Genomic DNA, 20,589 nt, shown 5'->3' with positions numbered 1-20,589 from the left:
AGCCCCGAGTTGTGCCACCCTTCTGTTCCCCTGGCTTTCGAGACATGTTGCCTTCGCCCTCGTAAGCACGACAGGCCAACTTCTTGTATATCCTATATGCACCCCAAACATCCACCTCTCCTTCCTGTTGCCGCGAGCGAGCTTGGGGCCATCACACTTTGTAGACATGTCAATTAAGCGTATTTATGACCGCTTCACCCGGTTCTTCGGAATTGTGGTAGATTGTCCCAGGGTCAGGCATATTTCTAAGTATATAGCTGTAGGGAGACCCTCTACTTTTCGTCACACGATCTGCTGCCCATTGCCTGGCCAGAATCCTGTATAGGGAGCCCCACCACCCAGTGCTTTGAGGCAGCACTCAACGCTGTATGAAGCGCTTTAATAACTTCCTAGCACATCAGTCTGCCGTTTCTAAGTTTGGGTGTTTATGTCTCCCAGTTTTAATGGTGGTCGCTGTACTGGTCCCGGTAGGATGAAAGGTTGAGTCAGCCTTACACGGATTCGGACTCGTGACCGTCAGATCAATAGTTGTGTTGGAGGCACTGAGCTCTTGTGTATTCTGCGGGCACCACGACACGCGGACTGTGCCACCCGCGCACATGTCCTAGGGCTGTTGTGTCACTGTCGCTTCAGAGCTGCGCCCAGAGGCCGGCAGTTTTGAGGCACTGAGTCCATCCTGTTCTGGCGGGCTTGCTTGCACGTCGAGGACCCGCTTCTGTCCGCTAAATGCTGTTGTCGCCCGGATTCCAGTTGCCCCAGAGGCGGCCGCCATATTTCGCGCCTGGATACATCAATATGAACTTACCTGATGCGACAAATAGCGCCAAGTACTGCTGCTACCCAAAATGAGGCATAATATGCATATTACGGTGCTTTCCACACCAGAAACCGCAGGGTTTACATTTGCAGGTTATGTTCTTCCCTGCCAAGTTTCCGAAGAGCCTGGCCTTCCAAAGTTTACTGGGGTAACTGAGGAAAATGGGGTTCTTACTGCACACATTGTCGTTATTCAATGCGTACCAATACTGTAGTTATTGCATGTGTCCTGGAAATAACAGCCTTCCTAACCCCCGCTAGGGCAGCTTTCTTTACAGACGTCAGTTGATTCTTTTGCGGGTGAATGCATGCAAATTATGTTCACGTTCCCAGGCACACACCCTCAGATATATGCACACACACACAGAAAACACCACAAGCTATCTGGTAAACTACACTTTGTACGTAAAAATGAATACCACATGATTATACCCCTGCACATACCTTTGCTAGACATATGCCTGTACTTTATATGTGCACACGCACAAAGAGCCTAAAGAACCGTCAAATGTGCAGAGGTGTGTCTGTGTACATATATCACATCTAGTCGCTTGGCTCTCCCAAGCTTGGACTGGCAGCAAACTCGGTATATATATTATGTAAATCTGCAGAAGGACCTCCTAAGCCAGTACTTAGCAGCACGCTTGGGTATATTTTATGTATCAGTACGTGAGTCTCGTAGATCTGCAGTATTTTACGTTCAGTACGTTATATATCCATGGTATATGCCGGCATCAGGGTCGGTATGTATTTCACATAACACATGCTCTAAATCTACTCAAGTCCTTCCCGGGTTCACACTAGCTGCAGTTGTGTATCTCAGATCTTTTTTAAGTGACCATGGGACCGAGAGCTGCTCCAGAAATAACCGCAGTGCTTGCCGCAGTTGAAAGGAATCCCACAAGACATTCCGCGAAAAAACCACTATGAACAAAAGATTAACCCTTCAAGGACCAGCTGCCTCAGCTCCCTCGATACATTATGGGCATTACAAAGCCCTGAACAAAAGATCTGTGCAAACACCATGTGAAACTCAGTGGCAGAAATTGAGGCACCCCCACACATGGGGGAGACAGTGGGTAAATTCATCGATTTAAACAGCATTAGCACCCGTATGTACACCCCACCCCATGACCGATATCGAGGAAACACCTACCCCTCAAATACACAGAAACTTGCATGATGACATCCCTACTTCCGTGGCAAGGTTGACCCCCTCCCCATGCCCTCGCGGCAAAACAGGTCGAATTTATAGGTCATCACATGATGAAAGACCCCTGCCTGGGGGCGGCAACATCTGGCAAAGACTCAAAGTGGTGAACGGACCCTGGATAAACACCCAAGAGGAAAGAAACAATCCGGCCAATGTTTTTAGGTCTCAGCCTAGCGTACACTGCGCACACAGACAACCACACACACACATACAACCGCACACAACACCACACACACATACATACACACACAGCCACACACACAACCACACACACACACAACTACACAGCCACACACACACAACCCCACACACACAACCCCACACACACAACCCCACACACACAACCCTACACACACAACCCCACACACACACAACCCCACACACACACAACCCCACACACACACAACCCCACACACACACAACCCCACACACACACAACCCCACACACACACAACCACACACACACAACCACACACACACAACCACACACACACAACCACACACACACACCCAACCACACACACCCAACCACACACACCCAACCACACACACCCAACCACACACACCCAACCACACACACCCAACCACACACACACCCAACCACACACACACCCAACCACACACACACACAACCACACACACACACAACCACACACACACACAACCACACACACACACAACCACACACACACACACAACCACACACACACACACAACCACACACACACACAACCACACACACACACAACCAAGCACACACAACCACACACACACAACTACACACACACAACTACACGCAACCACACTGTCAGTGCACACTTTCACCAAGCACAGACACCATCAGTCGTCAGTTCACGCTTTCACCGGGCACAAACACCACCAGCCGTCAGTGCATGCTTTTAACGGCCCCAAACACCACCAGCCGCCTGTGCACGCTTCCACCAGGCACACACCACCAGACGTCAGTGCATGCTTTCACCAGGCACACACACACCACCAGTTGTCAGTGCACGCTTTCACCAGGCACACACACCACCAGCCGTCAGTGCACGCTTCCACCAGGCACACACACCACCAGCCGGCAGTGCACAATTTCTACAGGCACACACACACCACCAGCAATCAGTGCACACATCAATTGTTAACGCATCCACAATTAACTATTGTAGCAATCGCAATATGGTGCAATTTACTTTTAAACATGTTCATCTAAAGCGTAGCATGCCACCAAAGCTACAAAAATAAATACAAAGTTTTTTGGCCTACAATTTATAGACTTTTTTGCAGTTGGTGTTGCAATATTTAGCAATGCCAATTGCTCAAACTTAATTACCCGAGACCTATTGCATTGTAAATGCTTGTTATTAAGTAGTTCTGGGTCGTGTTCTTTCTATGGAATGCGCAATGCAAACTATGAAGCCATTTATTCAATTCAGCAGCATAATTGTTATTGTTTCAAGAGAGTTGAAACGCATAAGATGTATAAAGTGAACTGCTGCATACCCCGAAGAAAATATGGCACATAAAATTCTTTAAATGGGATGTTGACGTCTTCTCTGCGAAGAGAAGTGCGGTGTATGTTTAGATGGGTTTCTTCGTGCTCATTACGTCGAAGCCGCCCTGCTAGGGTCTGGGGTCCCTTTACACGAAGATTTATGTTGCGATGGATCTGATATAAAGAAGCCTGGCCAGCCCTCCTCCCAAAGCGAAAGAAGACAAGATTTTCCCAGCAAGAAATCGGACTGGAGAAGGGAAAGGGAGCAAGTAGGAGCATTCGTCTCTGCTTGCAAATTTGAAGGTATTTATGTGCACAACAGGAGAAGTAAAAGCAAAAGCAGGAACACCAGCCATGTAAGTTTTATTTTATGCGCCCTGAGACTGTCAAATAATACATTAAACATTCCAGCTTTGAAAAATCTGACTGAAATAATAACAATCATGCTACTGAATTGAATAAATGGCTTTGTTTGCATTGCGCATTCCACAGTAGGAACAAGACCCAGAACTACTAAATAAAAAGGTGGTTTCTTGAAGAAAAGTCACATGGTAAGTTTAAAAAGGAGAAAGCTTACTCACCTGTGATCAAGGCTCCCAAGAGAGTTGAAACGCGTCAGGTTTATAAAGTGAACTGCTGCACACTCCGAAGAAAATAAAGCAGATGACATTCTTTAAATGGGATGTCGACATCTTCTTTGTGAAGAGAAGTGCAGTTTATGTTTAAATGAGTTTCTTCATGCCCATTACGTCGAAGCCGCCCTGCCAGGGTCTGGGGCCCCATTACATTATATATATTCCCATTATCCATATATATATAAATTGCATAGGAATATGTTATGTTTATACTTCTACCCTCCATCCTCTATTTGTGCTAATTCTTTAAAGTATAGAAACAAAATAAAGGCTTTCTATTCTGATTCAATCATATGAAACTATGAAAGGTACAATACTGGAGAAGAAAATTAGTTAGTTACCTGTAACTGTAGTTCTGATGGATACATCTGCCAGTGGACTCCTCACCTTGTGAATATCCCCTTGCGTCAGCAACCTTCGGAAATTCTTTTGTAGGTCTTCACGCCGACGTGGACGACGTCACAGATGCACGACATCACGTGCGGCTCCGCTGACGTCACCGACTCCATAAAGGGCCTACGTTGGCGTGATGACATCAGTTCCCTTTTTTCCGCGTCGTCGACGCGAACGGTTTCTTTAGGGATCCTCGGTAGCTCTATTGTTACTGTGTTACTGTCGAGAGTTTTCAGTGTTTTCTTGTAACTTCTTCAAGATGTCGTCAAAGAAGACCGGATTCAAGCCCTGTGGAGAGTGCGGTAAAATTATGTCGAACACGGATCCGCATGAAGATTGCGTGTGGTGCTTGTCATCTGACCACGACGTCCAGGGTTGTCCAAGTTGCATAAAAATTAACCCAAAGGCTTTGCGAGAGAGAGAGGCTAAACTTCTGATTGCGAAGTTGAAAGGCAAGAAGGAGAAGAAAAGATCGAAGTCTCACTCCAGGCGTTCAAGGTCTCGCTCGAGGTCGGCTTCGAGGTAGTCTTCGGGGCATGCTTCTAGGTCAAAAAAGAAGCATAAGAAGAGGAAGCTGGGTCTCTGCGTCATTCGGAGAAGGAGTCGGACCCGAAGTCGCCAAGTCGTCGACATCGGAAGGATTATGTTTCTCCTTCACCTGTTGCATTGGATCCGGAAGGTGAGCAATCGCCTGTTGGTTCACCGGAGCAGTCACCAGCTCGAGTATCAAATCCATCTCCGACGTCGATTCATTCTCCAGCTCGAGAGGAGGAAGAGGTTCCCTCCCCTGAGGTTTCGTCGACCCCGGTTCCTCGTGCCGAAGAACAGGTTGAGCCGAATCAGGTGCCTCCTCAGGAGCAGCCGGTGAGTCCATACCCTCCATTTCCGGGCCCGGGACAAGACCCTTCGCATTATTTAAATACGATGTATGGGGTGTTCTTGAGAGCCATGTATGCCTCTGGAGCACCTGTTGGTCCCATGGGTGCGATGGATTATAATCTTTAAGTTCCACAAACTTATGCTCTGGCTCCGTTCATTCCTTTCATGCTGGCTCCGGCTTGGCATCTCCCATCGCCGCCGAGGTCTTCGACGCCGATACCTTCATCACCGGCGCTAGTTCCTGTTCGACCTCTTCGTTCGCTACAGCCTGGTCCTTCGGCGCCAAATTAGACGCCGGCAGCGGCTCCGTCGGAGTCGGTTGCAGATCCGCCGATGCCGATCCCGAAGGAGATGTCGAGAAGGGAGGCTCAGCGGCTTCTGGAGGAACGGAGATACAGAGAGATGGAGATGGAAGAAGGCGAGTTGCAGGAATCGGAGTATTTCTTTGATGATCTGAGGGAAGCTAGTGGCTTGAAACTTTCTCCGGATTTGGAGTTGCACTTTGTCCCAAATGCCCCGTCGAAAGATGTGGCTCCATATCACATGGTCATAAAAAAAGCAGCTGAACTTTTGAGTTTAAATCTTCCCACTGCATAATTTAAATTAATATTTTAACCGAAGTTCTCCACTCTTCGTCTTCAGTGATAGAGCCTATGCTTCATTTCAATGAGGCTTTGGCAGAGTCAATCTTGAATGTGTGGTGTAAGCCTCTTACAGCTCCAGCGGTTTCAAAAGCTGTTGCGAGGAGATATAGGGTGGCTCCTGGTGACCCGGACTTCTTATCTTCTCATCCTTTGCACAAGAGCTTGGTGGTACAGGCAGCATGCTCCAAGAAATCTGCGGGTGCCTTTCCACAGGTGCCTAGGGACAAGGAGTCTAAGAAGCAAGATCAGTCGGCAAAGAAAATCTTTTTTTCAGTTAGCATGGCTCAAAAATGCCACTTGTCTCTTAGGGCGTTACATCCATGCTTTGATGGACTCTGTAAAGCAATTAGCCCCTACGATTACGGAGGAGGATAGACAGAATTTTAATGAGGTACTTGTTGACACTCGGGCTGCTGCTCGCCAAGTCATCCATAGTGGTCTGGACACAGCTGACTCTGTGGCGAGAGTTATGGGCTCGTCTATTGCCACCAGGAGGACAGCCTGGCTGAAGTCCTCTGAATTTTCTGCGGATGTCCAAGCTGCCTTGGTAGATCTGCCGTTTGATGGCTCTGGCCTTTTTGGTAAAAAGGCGGATGCTGCACTGGAAAGGTTCAAAGATAGCAGGGCAACGGCTAGGTCTTTGGGTCTACAGTCCAGAGGAACTGTGAAAAGAAGGTACAGGGGGTTTGGAAGGTCCAACTTTCGAGCCTACAAGCAGCCGCAACAGCAGCAACAACAACAAAATCTGTTGTACAAGTCGTATAGGGGTAAACAAAGAGCCCGTCCTCGGACGTCAAGTTTCCTCTTCCTCCTCCTCCTCCTCTTCCTCCCACCCCCCTCCAGCCTCAGCAAAGCAGCCCTAGATCCGCCATTTCGGATCATGTGGGTCCTGTAGGGGGTCTGCTTACCTATTTTCTGCGAGATTGGGAATCGGTCACATCGGACCTATGGGTTCTCAATCTCGTGGAGAATGGGTATGCTCTTCCCTTTCGGGAATTCCGTCCGCATTACCCTCCTTGCCAAGGGTTTTGCTCAGAGGACCACCTGCTACTTCTGCAGGAAGAAGTCCTGGCGTTGTTGAGAAAGGGTGCGATAGAGGTGGTTCCGGAGCAGTAAAGGGGTCAGGGATGCTACTCCTGGTATTTCCTGATCCCCCAAGAAGGATGGCAGACTTCGTCCAATCCTGGATCTCTGGGTTTTGAACCTCTTTCTGAAACAGGAGAAGTTCAAGATGCTCACCCTTGCGCAGGTTCTTCAAGCGCTGCTGGAAGAAGACTGGATGGTGTCGATCGACTTGCAGGATGCGTATTTTCATATTCCCATCCTGAAGTCGCACAGGAAGTATCTCCGTTTCACGGTGGGATCGCAACATTATCAGTTTGCGGTCCTTCCGTTTGGACTTACTACTGCACTTCGAGTCTTCACGAAGGTGATGGCTGTGGTGGCAGCACATCTCAGAAGGTCAGAGATACCAGTATTCCCTTATCTGGACGATTGGCTGATCAAAGCAGAATCTCCGGAGAAGGTGCTCCATCATCTGCAAGTCACAACTAAGTTGTTGTATAGGTTGGGTTTGTAGATAAATGTACCCAACTCTCACCTGGTGTCCTCCCAGCGCTACCTGTTCATAGGTGCTGTACTGGATACAACTGTGTGTCTGGCATTACCTCCATCTCAAAGGATTCGCGACATACAGGAAATGATTCCTTTAATTTACAATGGAGCGGTTGTTCCAGTCCTGAAGGTCCTCCGCCTGCTCGGTCTGATGGCTTCCTGCATTCTGTTAGTCAGCCATGCATGCTGGCACATGAGGGTGCTCCAGTGGTGCCTCCGCAGGCAGTGGTATCAGCACAGCGGCGATCTCACGGAGTCAGTGAGGATCTCGAGAGAAACTGCAGCGGGTCTGTCTTGGTCGAGCGTGGAAGGCAATCTGTCACAAGCAAAGCCTTTTCAACTACCTCCATCGGTGGCCACAGTGATAACGGATGCATCCACTCTAGGGTGGGGTGCTCATCTGGGGGATCTGGAGGTAGAATGTCTTTGGTCTCCAGAGGAAAGGTTGCTTCACATCAACCTTCTAGAGTTGCGGGCTATACGTTTAGTGCTCAAGGCCTTCCTCCCTTCCCTTCGCGGTCAGTCAGTTCAAGTCCTGACAGACAACACGACCGCGATGTGGTATGTCAACAAGCAGGGAGGAGTGGGGTTGCATTGTCTCAGCAGGGAGGCTCTGCGTCTCTGGTCCTGGGTTCAGGACCATCAGATTTGTCTGATGGCAAATCATCTGGCCGGAGTTCTGAACGTTCGTGCAGACAGTCTCAGTCGGCAGTTCTCAGCCGACCACAAGTGCAGTCTTCATCCAGAGGTAGTTCGTCACGTCTTTCAGACGTGGGGAACTCCTCAGGTGGACCTGTTCGCCACTCGCGAGAATGCTCACTGCCCGTCATTCTGCAGCCTCCAGTATCCGATGCAAGGATCCTTGGGGGACGCGTTTCAGTTGAGTTGGGGCTCACAACTCCTTTACGCGTTTCCTCCCATACCCTTGATTCCTCGGGTTCTGAAGATTCACCAAGACCAGGCCCGAGTTATATTGGTCGTCCCGGACCTCTCCTCGTGCCCTCCGCTCCGTCTCCCTTACAGGGCAGATCTCCTCTCCTAGATGGAGGGGCAGGTTCTAGACCCTCTCCTCCAGACCTTACACCTTCATGCCTGGAGATTGAGCGGGGCAACCTGATTTCCTTTTCTCTCCCACACGATGTGGTGGAGGTCATCTTATCGGCCAGGCGTGACTCCACCAAGTCCATTCATTCTTATAGGTGGTCTAAATTTGTTGCTTGGTGTGGGGAGAAGTCCAGTGACCCTTTAAGGGCTCGTTTGTCCAATATACTTCAATTTGCACTTTTCTTGGCCCAGCAGGGTTTTGCGGTGGCAACTATCAAAGGTTATTTGTCGGCCTTATCGGCTTTCCTTTGTTTGCCGGACCAGCCCTCTTTGTTTAAATCTCCTATTGTATTACGATTCATTAAGGGCCTTACCAATAAATATTCTCCTACACCTTTTATTGTGCCTCAATGGGAGTTGAACCTAGTTCTTACATTCTTGATGGGTTCGCCTTTTGAACCTTTACACAAGTATCCCTTGAGACTTTTGTCTTTTAAGACTATTTTTCTAGTGGCAATTACCTCGGCAAGGAGGGTAAGTGAGCTTCAAGCTCTTAGTTCAAAGCTCCCATTTTTGTCCATACATGCTGAAAGAATGGTTCTCACTACCAGGGCTGCTTTTCTGCCTAAGGTGGTAACTCCTTTCCATCTGGGGCAGTCCATTACCCTTCCAACCTTCTATCCTCCCCCTCCCCCTCACCCTTCCAAGGAGGAGGAGAGACTTCACCGCTTGGACTTGGTGAGCTTTTACCTGGACAGGACAAGAGAGTTCAGGTTGGATGACCAGCTGTTTGTTGGATTTGCTGGCTGCAAGAAGGGGAAGGCGGTGCACAAGCGCACGCTCTCGAGATGGATTATCCTCTGCATTAAGATCTACTACGCCCTGGCGGGTAAGGAACCTCCAGAGGGTATAAGAGCTCACTCTACTAGAGCAAAGTCTTCAACATCTGCTTTGTCTAGGGGTGTACCTGTTGAGGATATTTGTAGAGCGGCGACTTGGGCCTCCCTCCACACTTTCGCGAAGCATTACTGTTTAGATTCCGAGGTGAGGAGGGACGGCCACTTTGCGCGCTCTGTCCTCCAGGACTTTCTGGTATAGGAGAGTGGAAACCCTCCTCCGGGAGTGGGGACTGCTGTGGGACTCTATCCACAAGGTGAGGAATCCACTGGCAGATGTATCTATCAGAAGAACAAGTTACTTACCTTCGGTAACGCTTTTTCTGGTAGATACAATATCTGCCTGTGGATTCCTCACTGACCCACCGCCACCCCGTTGTGCTCTCTTCTATGCCTGAGTTACAGTAATGTGTATATATTTTTACACAAACAGTAAATAATTGTGAAACACAACAGAAGAAAAATCCCATAACCATTTGGAAAAATAGAGTACAGTTAAATAAATGAAAAAACACAACAACAATGAAAATCCATTCAGTAGAACCAGAGGTATTGCTTCACATAGTTTTAGATAAAAATAGAACGAAGAAGCACTCGCTGTCATCTGGTCACGCTAGGCCTGGGGAAAGCCACCTGTTCAGGCTAACGCAATGGTGTGGGGGTCAACTACAGGGACCCGTTTAGCCCCTCTGTAGAGTTGCCTTCTCAAGTCCAATGTGAAGAGCTGCTTTTGAGGAGGCCGTGAAAAGGAGCGTGTACGTTCTTTACTGCAGCTCGAAGGGCTGATTGTCGCTGGAGCTTCAGGTTGGTTTATCGTTGCAAATAGTTGCTGGCATGAACTGCATGTCTTAGATTGCCACAAATCGTTGCAGCCAGTGTGAGGAGCAGGTTTCTCTGGAGCTTCGCATTTGCAGTCGATTTTCGGATTGTACAGGTCGCTTTGTAATTGCACAGAGACTAAAATTCGGAATTTTGAACTTAGTTTTGAGGAGGAGTTCACACTGATGCCCGACAAGGGTCCAGGACCTGGGAGACACCTCATGGTATCAGGACTCATTTCAGCAGATCCCAGCAGCAGAGCTCGGCAAGGCCTATAGAGGCCCAATTGGAGCTGATTTAGCTGGGCAGTTGTAGGGATGCCCCTAGAAGCTTGTTTTGTGTCTATAACTCACACAGGTCTGCCAACTGACCCTTCCAGTCATTCTAGGTAGCCTGGGATCAAGGCAAGCATGTTCCGCCTTCCTTATTAAGACTGTAAAGGCAGTCTTTCCAACAGCAGAGCAGTACTTCTGGTAGAAGGGCAGGCGTTCTGAATCTTCCACAGCTCCATCAGTGTTCTGGTGAGTTGTTGGTTCTGAAGGTCCTATTTTAATACCTGGTGCCAGCCGTTGTGTAGGTGAAATCCCTGACATACCTACAATACTGGTTCTGGTCTGTTCTTCCCCCGAGTTTGGTTTAAAACTGTCTAGGGGGACAAAAGGCAGTGGGGGCCAGGTGTCCGGTTCCTTTGTGTGTGCTACAGACAGATCTGTTTGAAGTGGAATCAGGGCAGGGTACAGCTCCTCCCCAGTCATTCTGTCAGGAAGACCCTTTCCCCCCTCACCTAGACTTCTTTTGTCCCACTGTCTGAAAGCGACACACAAAGCCCAACAGTGGAGTCATTCACAATCTTGTGACCCAGGACACTAGCAAAAAGGCACAGTTGGTTTGTGCAAGAAATTTCCAAGTTTCTAAAAGTAGTTTTTTCAAAATTGTAATTTAAAACCACACATCAACATTAAAAAGAATGTTAAATTACAATTGAGCGTAAACAGAATATATCTAGCTGCTCCCAATCTGTAGTTAAAAAAACAAGTTGATGGATGGAATGCTTGAATTAATCTCAACCACAGGCAATCTCTCGGGCTGCATCCCGATCCATCTTTTTTTGCCCACCAAGCCAGCTCAGTTTGGACACAGCCATGTGCAAATGATGTCTTGACCCTGTTCCTCATGGGAACCGTCCAGCTCGAACAGCCAGGTCAGGTCATCCCTGAACCGTAACACAAGCAATGCATTAACGGTTTCGCCCTTGTTATGGGCTCTTCAGCTGGGTATAGCGTGGTTCCAATTACACAGTGAGCCCAGTCCCCATTCAGGATATTCTCCAGGGCGTCAAATGTAAAAGCATCGAGGTGATGGACAGAATGCTTGAATTAGTCTCAGGTAATCTCTCGGGCGGCATTCCAATCATTGGTTTTTCACCCACCATGCCACCTAGCTTTTTCCAGTGGCACGCTGAGCTCTGGGATCTACGTTCCTGTTCAGGGTCCTCTCCCCCACCTCCCCCCTCTCCCTCGCTTAAGAATAGGAGGATTGGGGCCAGAAGTAAGACCATTTCATTTTGAGTCTCAAATTGCGATTTTTTTTTTTTTGATTTTTTTTTTGTGACTCGCAATTAGAGACTTGCTAAATAAAATGTACTAATGTGTCTCAGACACAATAGCAATTCCCAATGGGTTTGCAATTGACCTGCCTCATCATTATTCATGAGGCAGGTCTCAATTTGCGACTCAATGAGAATGGCCAATAACCATAGATGGTGGCCTGCTGGGGACAACAGACTACCCTGTCTGTGTTTGCCTTTAAATAAAACAACTTCTTTTTTTTAATGCAGCCTGTTTTCCTTAAAGGAAAAATTAAACCTTTCTATTCCATTTTTTTAAGGTTAGATTGTGGTCCGTGGGACCAATGCTTGCTCTTAAACATTTTTGCTACCATTCACAAAGGGGAAGGGGTCCCGTTTGCGACTGGCTTATCACCTACTTGAAGTAGGTGGTAAACTGCGATTGTTTTGCGACCGCCTTCCGGACGCAAAACAATCGTACATACCCCTGCGACTCTCCACTAGGAAGTGATGCCTTTAGCATGTTGTTCCTAATTGCGACTCGCAAACCCTATTTTGCAAGTCAGTAATAGGTTACCGACTCGCACAAAAGGGTTGTACATAGAAATGCATCATACATCTAGCCCTTGCTTATAACCACATCACTTACTTATTTTCAGTTTTCAAACTGCTTTATAATAATCAAAGTTCCTCTTGCGATCATCCCTATTTTTCTAGTCTTTTATTTAAACCATTGTCAAACTCCCACTTCGCACTGCTTCCCTTTACCCCTTTCTACCCAACCAGGTTACAATTCGTAATTGAATTTTTCCTTTGACCAATTCAAATGGTACTTTCCATGTATATCTGTAAGCATAAAGACACCTCATCAAACCATAATTCCAGTTCTTTCCTGCAGACCTGTCAAGTAGTATGCACTCTTTAATGGCAGGATTGAATTTTGCACCATTACCTCTGGCTGATAGAAAGCACCTGTTGTGTTTCTTGAGCCTATAGCAGCTAAAAATGCTTTCATTTCTCTTGACACCATGTGAAGACTAAGGTCCATAGGTATTGAATCCAAAATTCCCTTGAGACAACATAGTGTTTAGAAAGTCAATACTGTTTTAGGTTTCAATACTGCTTACTATACCCATCTCAACCCATTGTGGATATTGGTCCACCAAAACCAGTAGATTGTTACAAGTTCTCTGATGAAATGCCATAAATATCTTGTTTAAATGTTGGTTGACGTCCTTGTGCGTTGGGTGAGTTAGGTTGTACATAACAAAAATTGTACTCTAAAGCAACTCGTCGTTTTCCTTTCTACCTGTAGTAATTTGCCTTTAAAGTAATTCCCTTCTAATGCACAACAAGGAATATTGGGTAATCTTTTTAAGTAGGATGATTCCAACAGGGCATGCTTTCGTAACAAAATTTTCATTATTGCTCATAGACGGTTTGTACACATTTTGCAACATTGTTTTTTTAATTTTTTTTTAATTTTTTTTGTAGAGGAGTTTGACTTGGAGACCCCCACTAAGAAGGCAGTTCTTACCAGTGTTGCAGAAGAAGATGACTCTCCATTCAGTGGTGGTGTTCCTCGGCGTTCTGTTAATAGAATTTACACCAAAAAAAAACTCATTAGCTGAACGGAGAAATCCGAAATCTGCTTTTGAATGGTTGCCCTTTTTTTAGCACTGGATATATGTTTGAACATCAAGCTTAACAAACCGTTTGATGAAGAGCATTCTGCTGGCTGGTTAAGTCACTCATCGAGTAGGTTGCACTGGGTATATCCAAGCTGATTAAAAGCCCTGTGTGTCGTAAATCCACGCCACCATTTGTTGCCTGCCGAGGAGCTGCTTTAAGGTGAACGGGAGAATAAGGTTAGCAAGTTAATGCCTCAATATTAATGTGAAAGTTATTCATTTTATTAAATGTGATTATGCTGTCACCTTTATAATGACAAAACGTTTCTGACAAAGGACATAAATGTTGGGGCCCGCAGTAGCGCTATCAGTTCTGTAGGCTATTTATTTATTTGGAGGAATCAAGTCTGTGTTCTAGTTTGACCATTCCTGCAGGCCACTAGTCTAAATTACTTGGAAATGTAAGGTTTACAGTAAAATGACATTTGCAGTAAGATTTTGGGAACAATGTCACCCCTTATCCTAACCCCCATCAGAGACTTTTCCAACTCCACATTACATTTAAAACAACAGATGGTTATTTTCTTTAATCCGCTTACTTGATGTAAATAGACCATTGCATTTCAATTCATTTTTTAATGTGAAAGTATTAAATGTTTTCCCACAAATTTTAAATGACAATGATTTGACATGAAACCATTGAGGGATTTGAATGTTTTTTTTGTGTGTGTGTATGTCTATATATAATGAAAATAGCTAACTGTAAATACATATTTTTATGGTTCTTTTGTAAAAAAAAAACAATAAATCTAAACATGAAAGTCTATATATTGGTTTTTGTGAGTTAATTTAAAAAACAAAATTCCACCATTTGGATTCGGAAGTGCATCGTAAGAGCCCACTAACTTTTTATTCAGAGGATTTCAAGAAGTCCTCAAAGAACACTGGAAAGCAGTCGAGCGAATCACAGAGAGCAGTGCTTCGCTTTTAACTGCAAAGTGTTTTTTTCCCGACTTTTTGGGATAGATATTCAAAGAAGGGTATCTAGTCAAGCTGGGATTCCTTTGGTTCCTCTAAGCTATTTTGGATTATGAGAAGGGTCTTCAAATTTTGCTGAGGACTGCAACCCACATTCTCACAACAAGCAAAGAGAGGCACAGATTAAACGGCATATGATATGGAGTCAGGTGACGACGTTTTTGGAGACTTGTGTGTGGAGAAATCTTCTGTATTCTTTTATCAGGTTAGTCGATACGCACAGCCAACGCGTTTCACAGTATGAAAAGAGCCATACCATATGGAGAATTAATTAGAGTGTGCAAGAACTGTAACGATGATCAGTTATTTGAAGAGAAGGCTGTGGGGTCATTAAAACATCTGAAAAGGCGTGGTTACAAGAGTCAAGATTTGAATCAGGCCTTTGGGAGGATACAAAAGGTGAGAAGAGAGGATACTCTTAGGACCGCTAAAAGAAAGGTCCAGAATGAATGTTTGGTCTTTATTACCACCCATTCATGTTTAAATCAGGATCTGTACAAAATCCTACACAAACACTGGAACATCTTAATGAGTGTACCGGGAGTGGGTTCACTAGTGCATGATAAACCTTCTGTGACATACAAAAGATCAAAGACAAAAAGGGAAGGTTTGTGTCCATGTTGTACTGCTGTTAGGTCACAAGGATTTAGCTCTTGATTTAAACGTCCCAAGAGTTTTTTCACATGTGGGAATTGTAACATTTGTCATTTGGGTCTAAACAAAATGACTAGATTCTCCTAAAATAGAAAGTGTATGAAGTTAAACACTTTATAAATTGTCAATCAACCTGTTATCTATGTGATTATCTGCAATTGTTCTAGAATATATGTGGGAAGCACTGTTAGACAATTGCGGGTTTGGATTCAGGAGCATTGACGTGCTGTGCTAAACAATGACCAATCGTATGTGATGTGTTCTCAGGTCTTTCATTCCAGTTCCTCGAAGGCTAATTTTAAGTTTCATGCCATCAACTGTGTATCTCCAGACAGAAGAGGTGGAGAAAGGGAGCTTCGTTTAAGACAGGAGGAAACTCGCTGGATCTGTAAATTGAGAGCAGTATCTACTGGGCTCAACAGTGACAATGAATTGCACTTCTTGCTGTAATATCCCGATATGGCTCACTGCTATCTTTCTGTGTCTGAGAGGAATAACATCAATAGAAACTTCCCGAACAATGAGATTACAATACTGGCCCTGTCCCAACTTCCCTCTTAGAGAGGTAGCCGAAGGGATGTACAGGGTAGGGAAATTGTTTCTAATATGGCCTATGACCTACGGTGTGGTTCCAAGAGATTTATGCAGATAAGGGATCACCAGAAATTACAAATAGGGTTTGGATGTATTCTTAACCCTTTACAATTGTATAATGTATTCGGTTCTTCCCTCGAAATATACTGTATAGAGTCCGTTTGTGGGCAAGATGAATTATTAATGCATTATGAAATATGTACCAAATACTCCTGTTGGTTAAAGGGTGTTCTAATGAAAAAATGTATTAACATTGGTATATTAATGTTGGTTAAAGGTTGTTTAATGAAAATGTTATTAACTGCTGTATATTAATTTAATTGTAATGTAATGGTGGGAGCAGAAATTGTTTCTTTAACAGGTGTACAATAATTGTTTTCAAATTACTTTAAATTACGTGCATTGGTAACGGTTATTAGGGATGGCTGGACTCACATGGATGAAATGTACACGTTATAATAGAAGGTCTGTTGGCCCCAATATGAAGATGATATTGAGGGCAAAGAGCTGGTCTGGTTTTGCCGTGGAAGCATCCACATGTCACTGGCTTTCAGATAGTCTTTGCCTGTGAAATATTGTACAGGCTCTTTAGTGTCTACTATTTGTGAGGGGAAGGTAGAAACACATCTTAGAGCGGAATATGAGACACAGCGAGTGTACGGTCAAATTATATCGCATGGTATCGTTCTATTCACTTTTATTCCGGGTGTGCATTTGGTGGAATTCCACATATTTTGTTTATATTGTTAGTGGGAGGAACAATAAAGTTGAGTTTATTTAAACGAGATAGCACACGGGGGTTAGAAGTGGGCGGGTCAGATATCCCGACCTCGGAGATGACTAATGAACACAGCATTGGTTATGTTTAACACGTGATCCGCTTAACAAATCATGCAATCTGTAAGTATTCTCTGAAATGCGGTCATTGATTTATGTCTGCTAATTTGCTCTGTCGGGTGCGTTTCTCGACCTTTGCCGGTGACTTGACAGGTGTGGATTGGTGTGAGGTACTTTAAAACACCATGGCGTTAGAACGCGACTTGGTATCAGATTAGAGCAACACGACAATTGGATTGTCGTTCCTCTCGTTATTGACGAGGCTAGCTGAAGCTCTGGTGAGTAATAAAGCATGTTTACCAAGATATTTGGAATAAGATCCCACTTTTAGTAAGATGGGTTCTAATCGCGCTAAATGTGGTTGTAATCCATCATGATATTATCCATTGAAGCACATCTGTTTATAATATGTGACGGGCTTTTGGCATTTGCTGGCATTCGTGAGTCGAATATAATGCATAATATTCAGCGTGTTTTTCCCCTATAATAGTGTATTGCGCTAAACAAAGTGCAATTTCAAACTTAATGGGAATACGTATATAATAGGCATAGGGGAACACATAAAAACGTATTAAAAGGCTGCGTAGTATCGGCCATAATGAATAAAAGAAAACCATGAGTAGGTAGATAAAGTTGTGGTTTTAGTATACGCCATCTATATTGTTAGCGCTACTGTTGAGTCGCGATAACGATCACAAGCGCTATGTATGTCACATGTTGGGATGTACTTGATAGTTGTCTATGCTATAGCAGTCGGCTATGGAGCATGTAATACTTATTTATTTTTTCGTCTGGCCATTTGTGTTTTAGAATACACTGACTGACGTCCTGTGCGGTTTTTGATAAGAATAGCCATTCGGCATATTTGCAGCTTATTTGTGGTTTTAAACCCCAAAAAATTGGACTACTTTCCAATTGCTAAAATGCAAAGATATTTCTTATTCTATGTATTCATATTAAATGTGTTTAAATATAGGATCACATGTAAGCAAAATAGAAGCTTGGTGTGTAATGTTCGACATATGAATATACGCTGACCAAGGTTTGGTTTCTGCTTCAGAATTACGTAAGAACACTGAATATATGAAGACAGACTATTTGTCCATAGGATCTTACAAGAAGGTATCGGTTATTTAGGTAATGGATTATTTTTATTATACTTTTTTCACAACACTCATTAGCACATGCACGGGTGTGGTTGAGAGTACGGTGTTCTTTTTAATCTATCTGGGACGATTTCTTTTGATCTCGATCTTCTCTTCCCAAAACTTAGTTTGTTATGATGTTTTAATCTCACATGTAAAATAACACTGCGTAATCGATTCTGGCTGTTTTCTTTGAGCTTTAACGTTGCGTTTTTTCGTGATTTCACGGTCTCGGTTTCTTTCTCTCTGTTCTTGTTTCTCTGATCATTTGTTCGGGGTGGGGGTGCTTTCACGGCAAGTCACATCAAACGACGATTTGTGACTTGTCTTTTTTTTACTTTGGATTAAGGGTATAAATAGGGCAACATCACCATAATGGAGATTGGTTTTGTACTTTGTGTGTGTTTGGATTTTGGTTGTACATTGATTGAATGTGTTATGGAGTCTGTATAAGATGGTTTTATTTTTACTTTAACAGCCCTGAGGGATCCCCCTGTGGGTGAAACGCGTTGGCTGTGTGTATCGACTAACCTGATAAAAGAATAAAGAAGATTTCTCCACTACTCAAGTCTCCAAAAACGTCGTCACTTGATTGCATATCATCCAGCGTCGCAGGAAGCCGGCCCCATAGCGGTCGGGCGATCCGTGGAGCGCTGCAGTAAAGAGCTTTGGAGTGGTCTTTGGTGTCGGGCTCGGGCTGCCCTAGCTCTCCGTCGTTTTCGAGGTCTGACTAGCAGAAACTGCCCACTGCTGTTAGGAGGCTCACTCTCAACGCACGCCCCAGAGAAACATCACCTCTTTTTTCCACCTCTAATCCCAGTAAGGAGTTTCCGAGCAGGGGGGGAGCTGGTACCGGAGTGTATGGATCTAGAGCTGGTGGAGGTTGACTCAGCAAGTCCCTCGTGCGGAGAGGGGGGAAAAAAGTATAGTAGCACCCATCGTATCGGTTATTACACCGGCTATTACACTATTTTCAGGAACAAAGGAGATCTCACGGCCAGCCTTGGTATCTAAGGGGGGTACCGGCAAAGAACCTATAATACCTACATCAGGCCAATCTAGTCAATTACCCTTATCACCCTCCAGGAAAAACAGAAACAGGTATCAACTTAGATCCCAGCAGGAGTTGAGGTCTAAGGGAGTGTTGGATCGTTTGGAGGTGGTAGGACCGACAACTTTAACCCCATATAAAAGAAAGAAAAAACCTGGAGACATAAAAAAATTAAAAGGCCCTATGGTAATTCAACCCTCTCAAGAGTACTCCCTCTCTTAAAACATATTTTAAAATAATGGAACAGGTCGTGGGTCCTGGCACAAGATCTGTCAGTGGAGCAGATAGGGCTTTACCAGTTCAGGCACACAGCCCCCCACCCCTGGCACTTGAAAATCGTTATGCACCGCTAGGAAGCTTGGCAGACCGAGGGGTTTCTGAAAGCACAGAGAAGGGACATGAGCATGTGGTCTCCACTGCACTCACTGTTAGTCCATCAAGGGATTGTTCAGCGCTCAATCAGGCCGATTGTCCTATCGGGGGGCTTCCACCTTCCCTCGGCCCCCACATTCCCCACACGGAGAGCAGCTTACAGGTCCTCAGTGGCGTAGACTCAGCTAATAAAACCAGTGATAACGACAGTCTAAGTTTCCTGCTGCAGACATTAAGGGGTGACCTTTTGTCCAAATTTGAGATTTCAGAAGTAAATCAGAAGGGCATTCATGATAAGTTTGACGCCCTCGAGCTTAGTCACATCACTAACGGAATCGATCCAAAGCAATTCCAAGGCTATTGACTCTCTAAAAAATCAGAATCGGTCCCTGCACATGGTTATCGAGAGGTTGGAAATACACGCCAGCAGGAACCACCTCAGGATACTTAAGATACCAGAGGGAGTTGAGACTGAGGACATTAAGGGTTTCGTATGCAAGCTGTTACGTGAAGGAGTCCTTAAGGATCGACCAGACATAGATTTAGAGTCCGAGGTACAAAGAGTCCATAGGGACCCTTTCAGACTGCATCCTGATAGAAAGGCCCCTCGGAAAATATTAGTAAACTTCCAGACCTATAGTATTAAAGAACTAATCCTGGGGAGATGCTTAACCCGGGCCACTCTCCACGATCAGGCTACCCCATACCAAATCCGCTCGGACATCGGAGGGAGAACAGCACAAAGGCAATGGGAGTTAGGCTCCAGAATGCCCAAACTGAGAGCACTTGGAGCGCAGGTTCAACTGAAATTTCCGGCATTATTGAAAATAATGTGGAAAAATAAAATGCCCCATTGAAGTCAGCCCGACGATGTCGATGATCTTCTGCCTCAGATGAGAGGGTAGATGATACACAGGGCAGCGAACTTCATAAAGAGGGAAGGGCGGAAGACAAGGTAGGAATAACGGAGATGGGTGGCGGGTGAAATGCTTTGTCCTGATTGGGCATGTCAATCGGATTAAAATAGAGGTGAGAAAAGGAGAAAGTATAAAGGTTCAGGGGAAGGTTTAAGGAGAAATAGAGTGGGGGGTGGAAGGAGAAAAAAGGGAAGTAAGAGAAAAAAGAAAAGGAAAAGAAAGGGAAAAAGAAAAGAAAAAATTCTTTATATATACAGACACTGGTTGGAAAGGAGAGAGAGAGAAAAAAGGGGGTAAAAGTTTTTTTTTGGTTTTTTTTTTAAAGGGAGAGAAAG

General features: G+C 45.1%; 1 protein-coding gene across 1 annotated transcript in view; it reads left to right on the top strand.

Moving 5' to 3' along the window:
• TICRR (TOPBP1 interacting checkpoint and replication regulator) overlaps positions 1-14,472 on the top strand; it is a 581,214-nt gene extending 566,742 nt beyond the window's left edge. The window contains exon 19 of the mRNA XM_078683197.1: positions 13,510-14,472. Within this exon, the coding sequence (XP_078539323.1) occupies positions 13,510-13,646 (137 nt within the window). The 3' untranslated portion in view covers positions 13,647-14,472. The remainder of the gene's footprint in view (positions 1-13,509) is intronic.
• Positions 14,473-20,589: the final 6,117 nt, after the last annotated feature.

The sequence above is a fragment of the Lissotriton helveticus genome, chromosome 3_1, assembly GCF_964261635.1.
Source record: "Lissotriton helveticus chromosome 3_1, aLisHel1.1, whole genome shotgun sequence".
Classification (NCBI taxonomy): Eukaryota; Metazoa; Chordata; class Amphibia; order Caudata; family Salamandridae; genus Lissotriton; species Lissotriton helveticus.
This window is presented reverse-complemented; position numbering and strand designations above follow the sequence as displayed.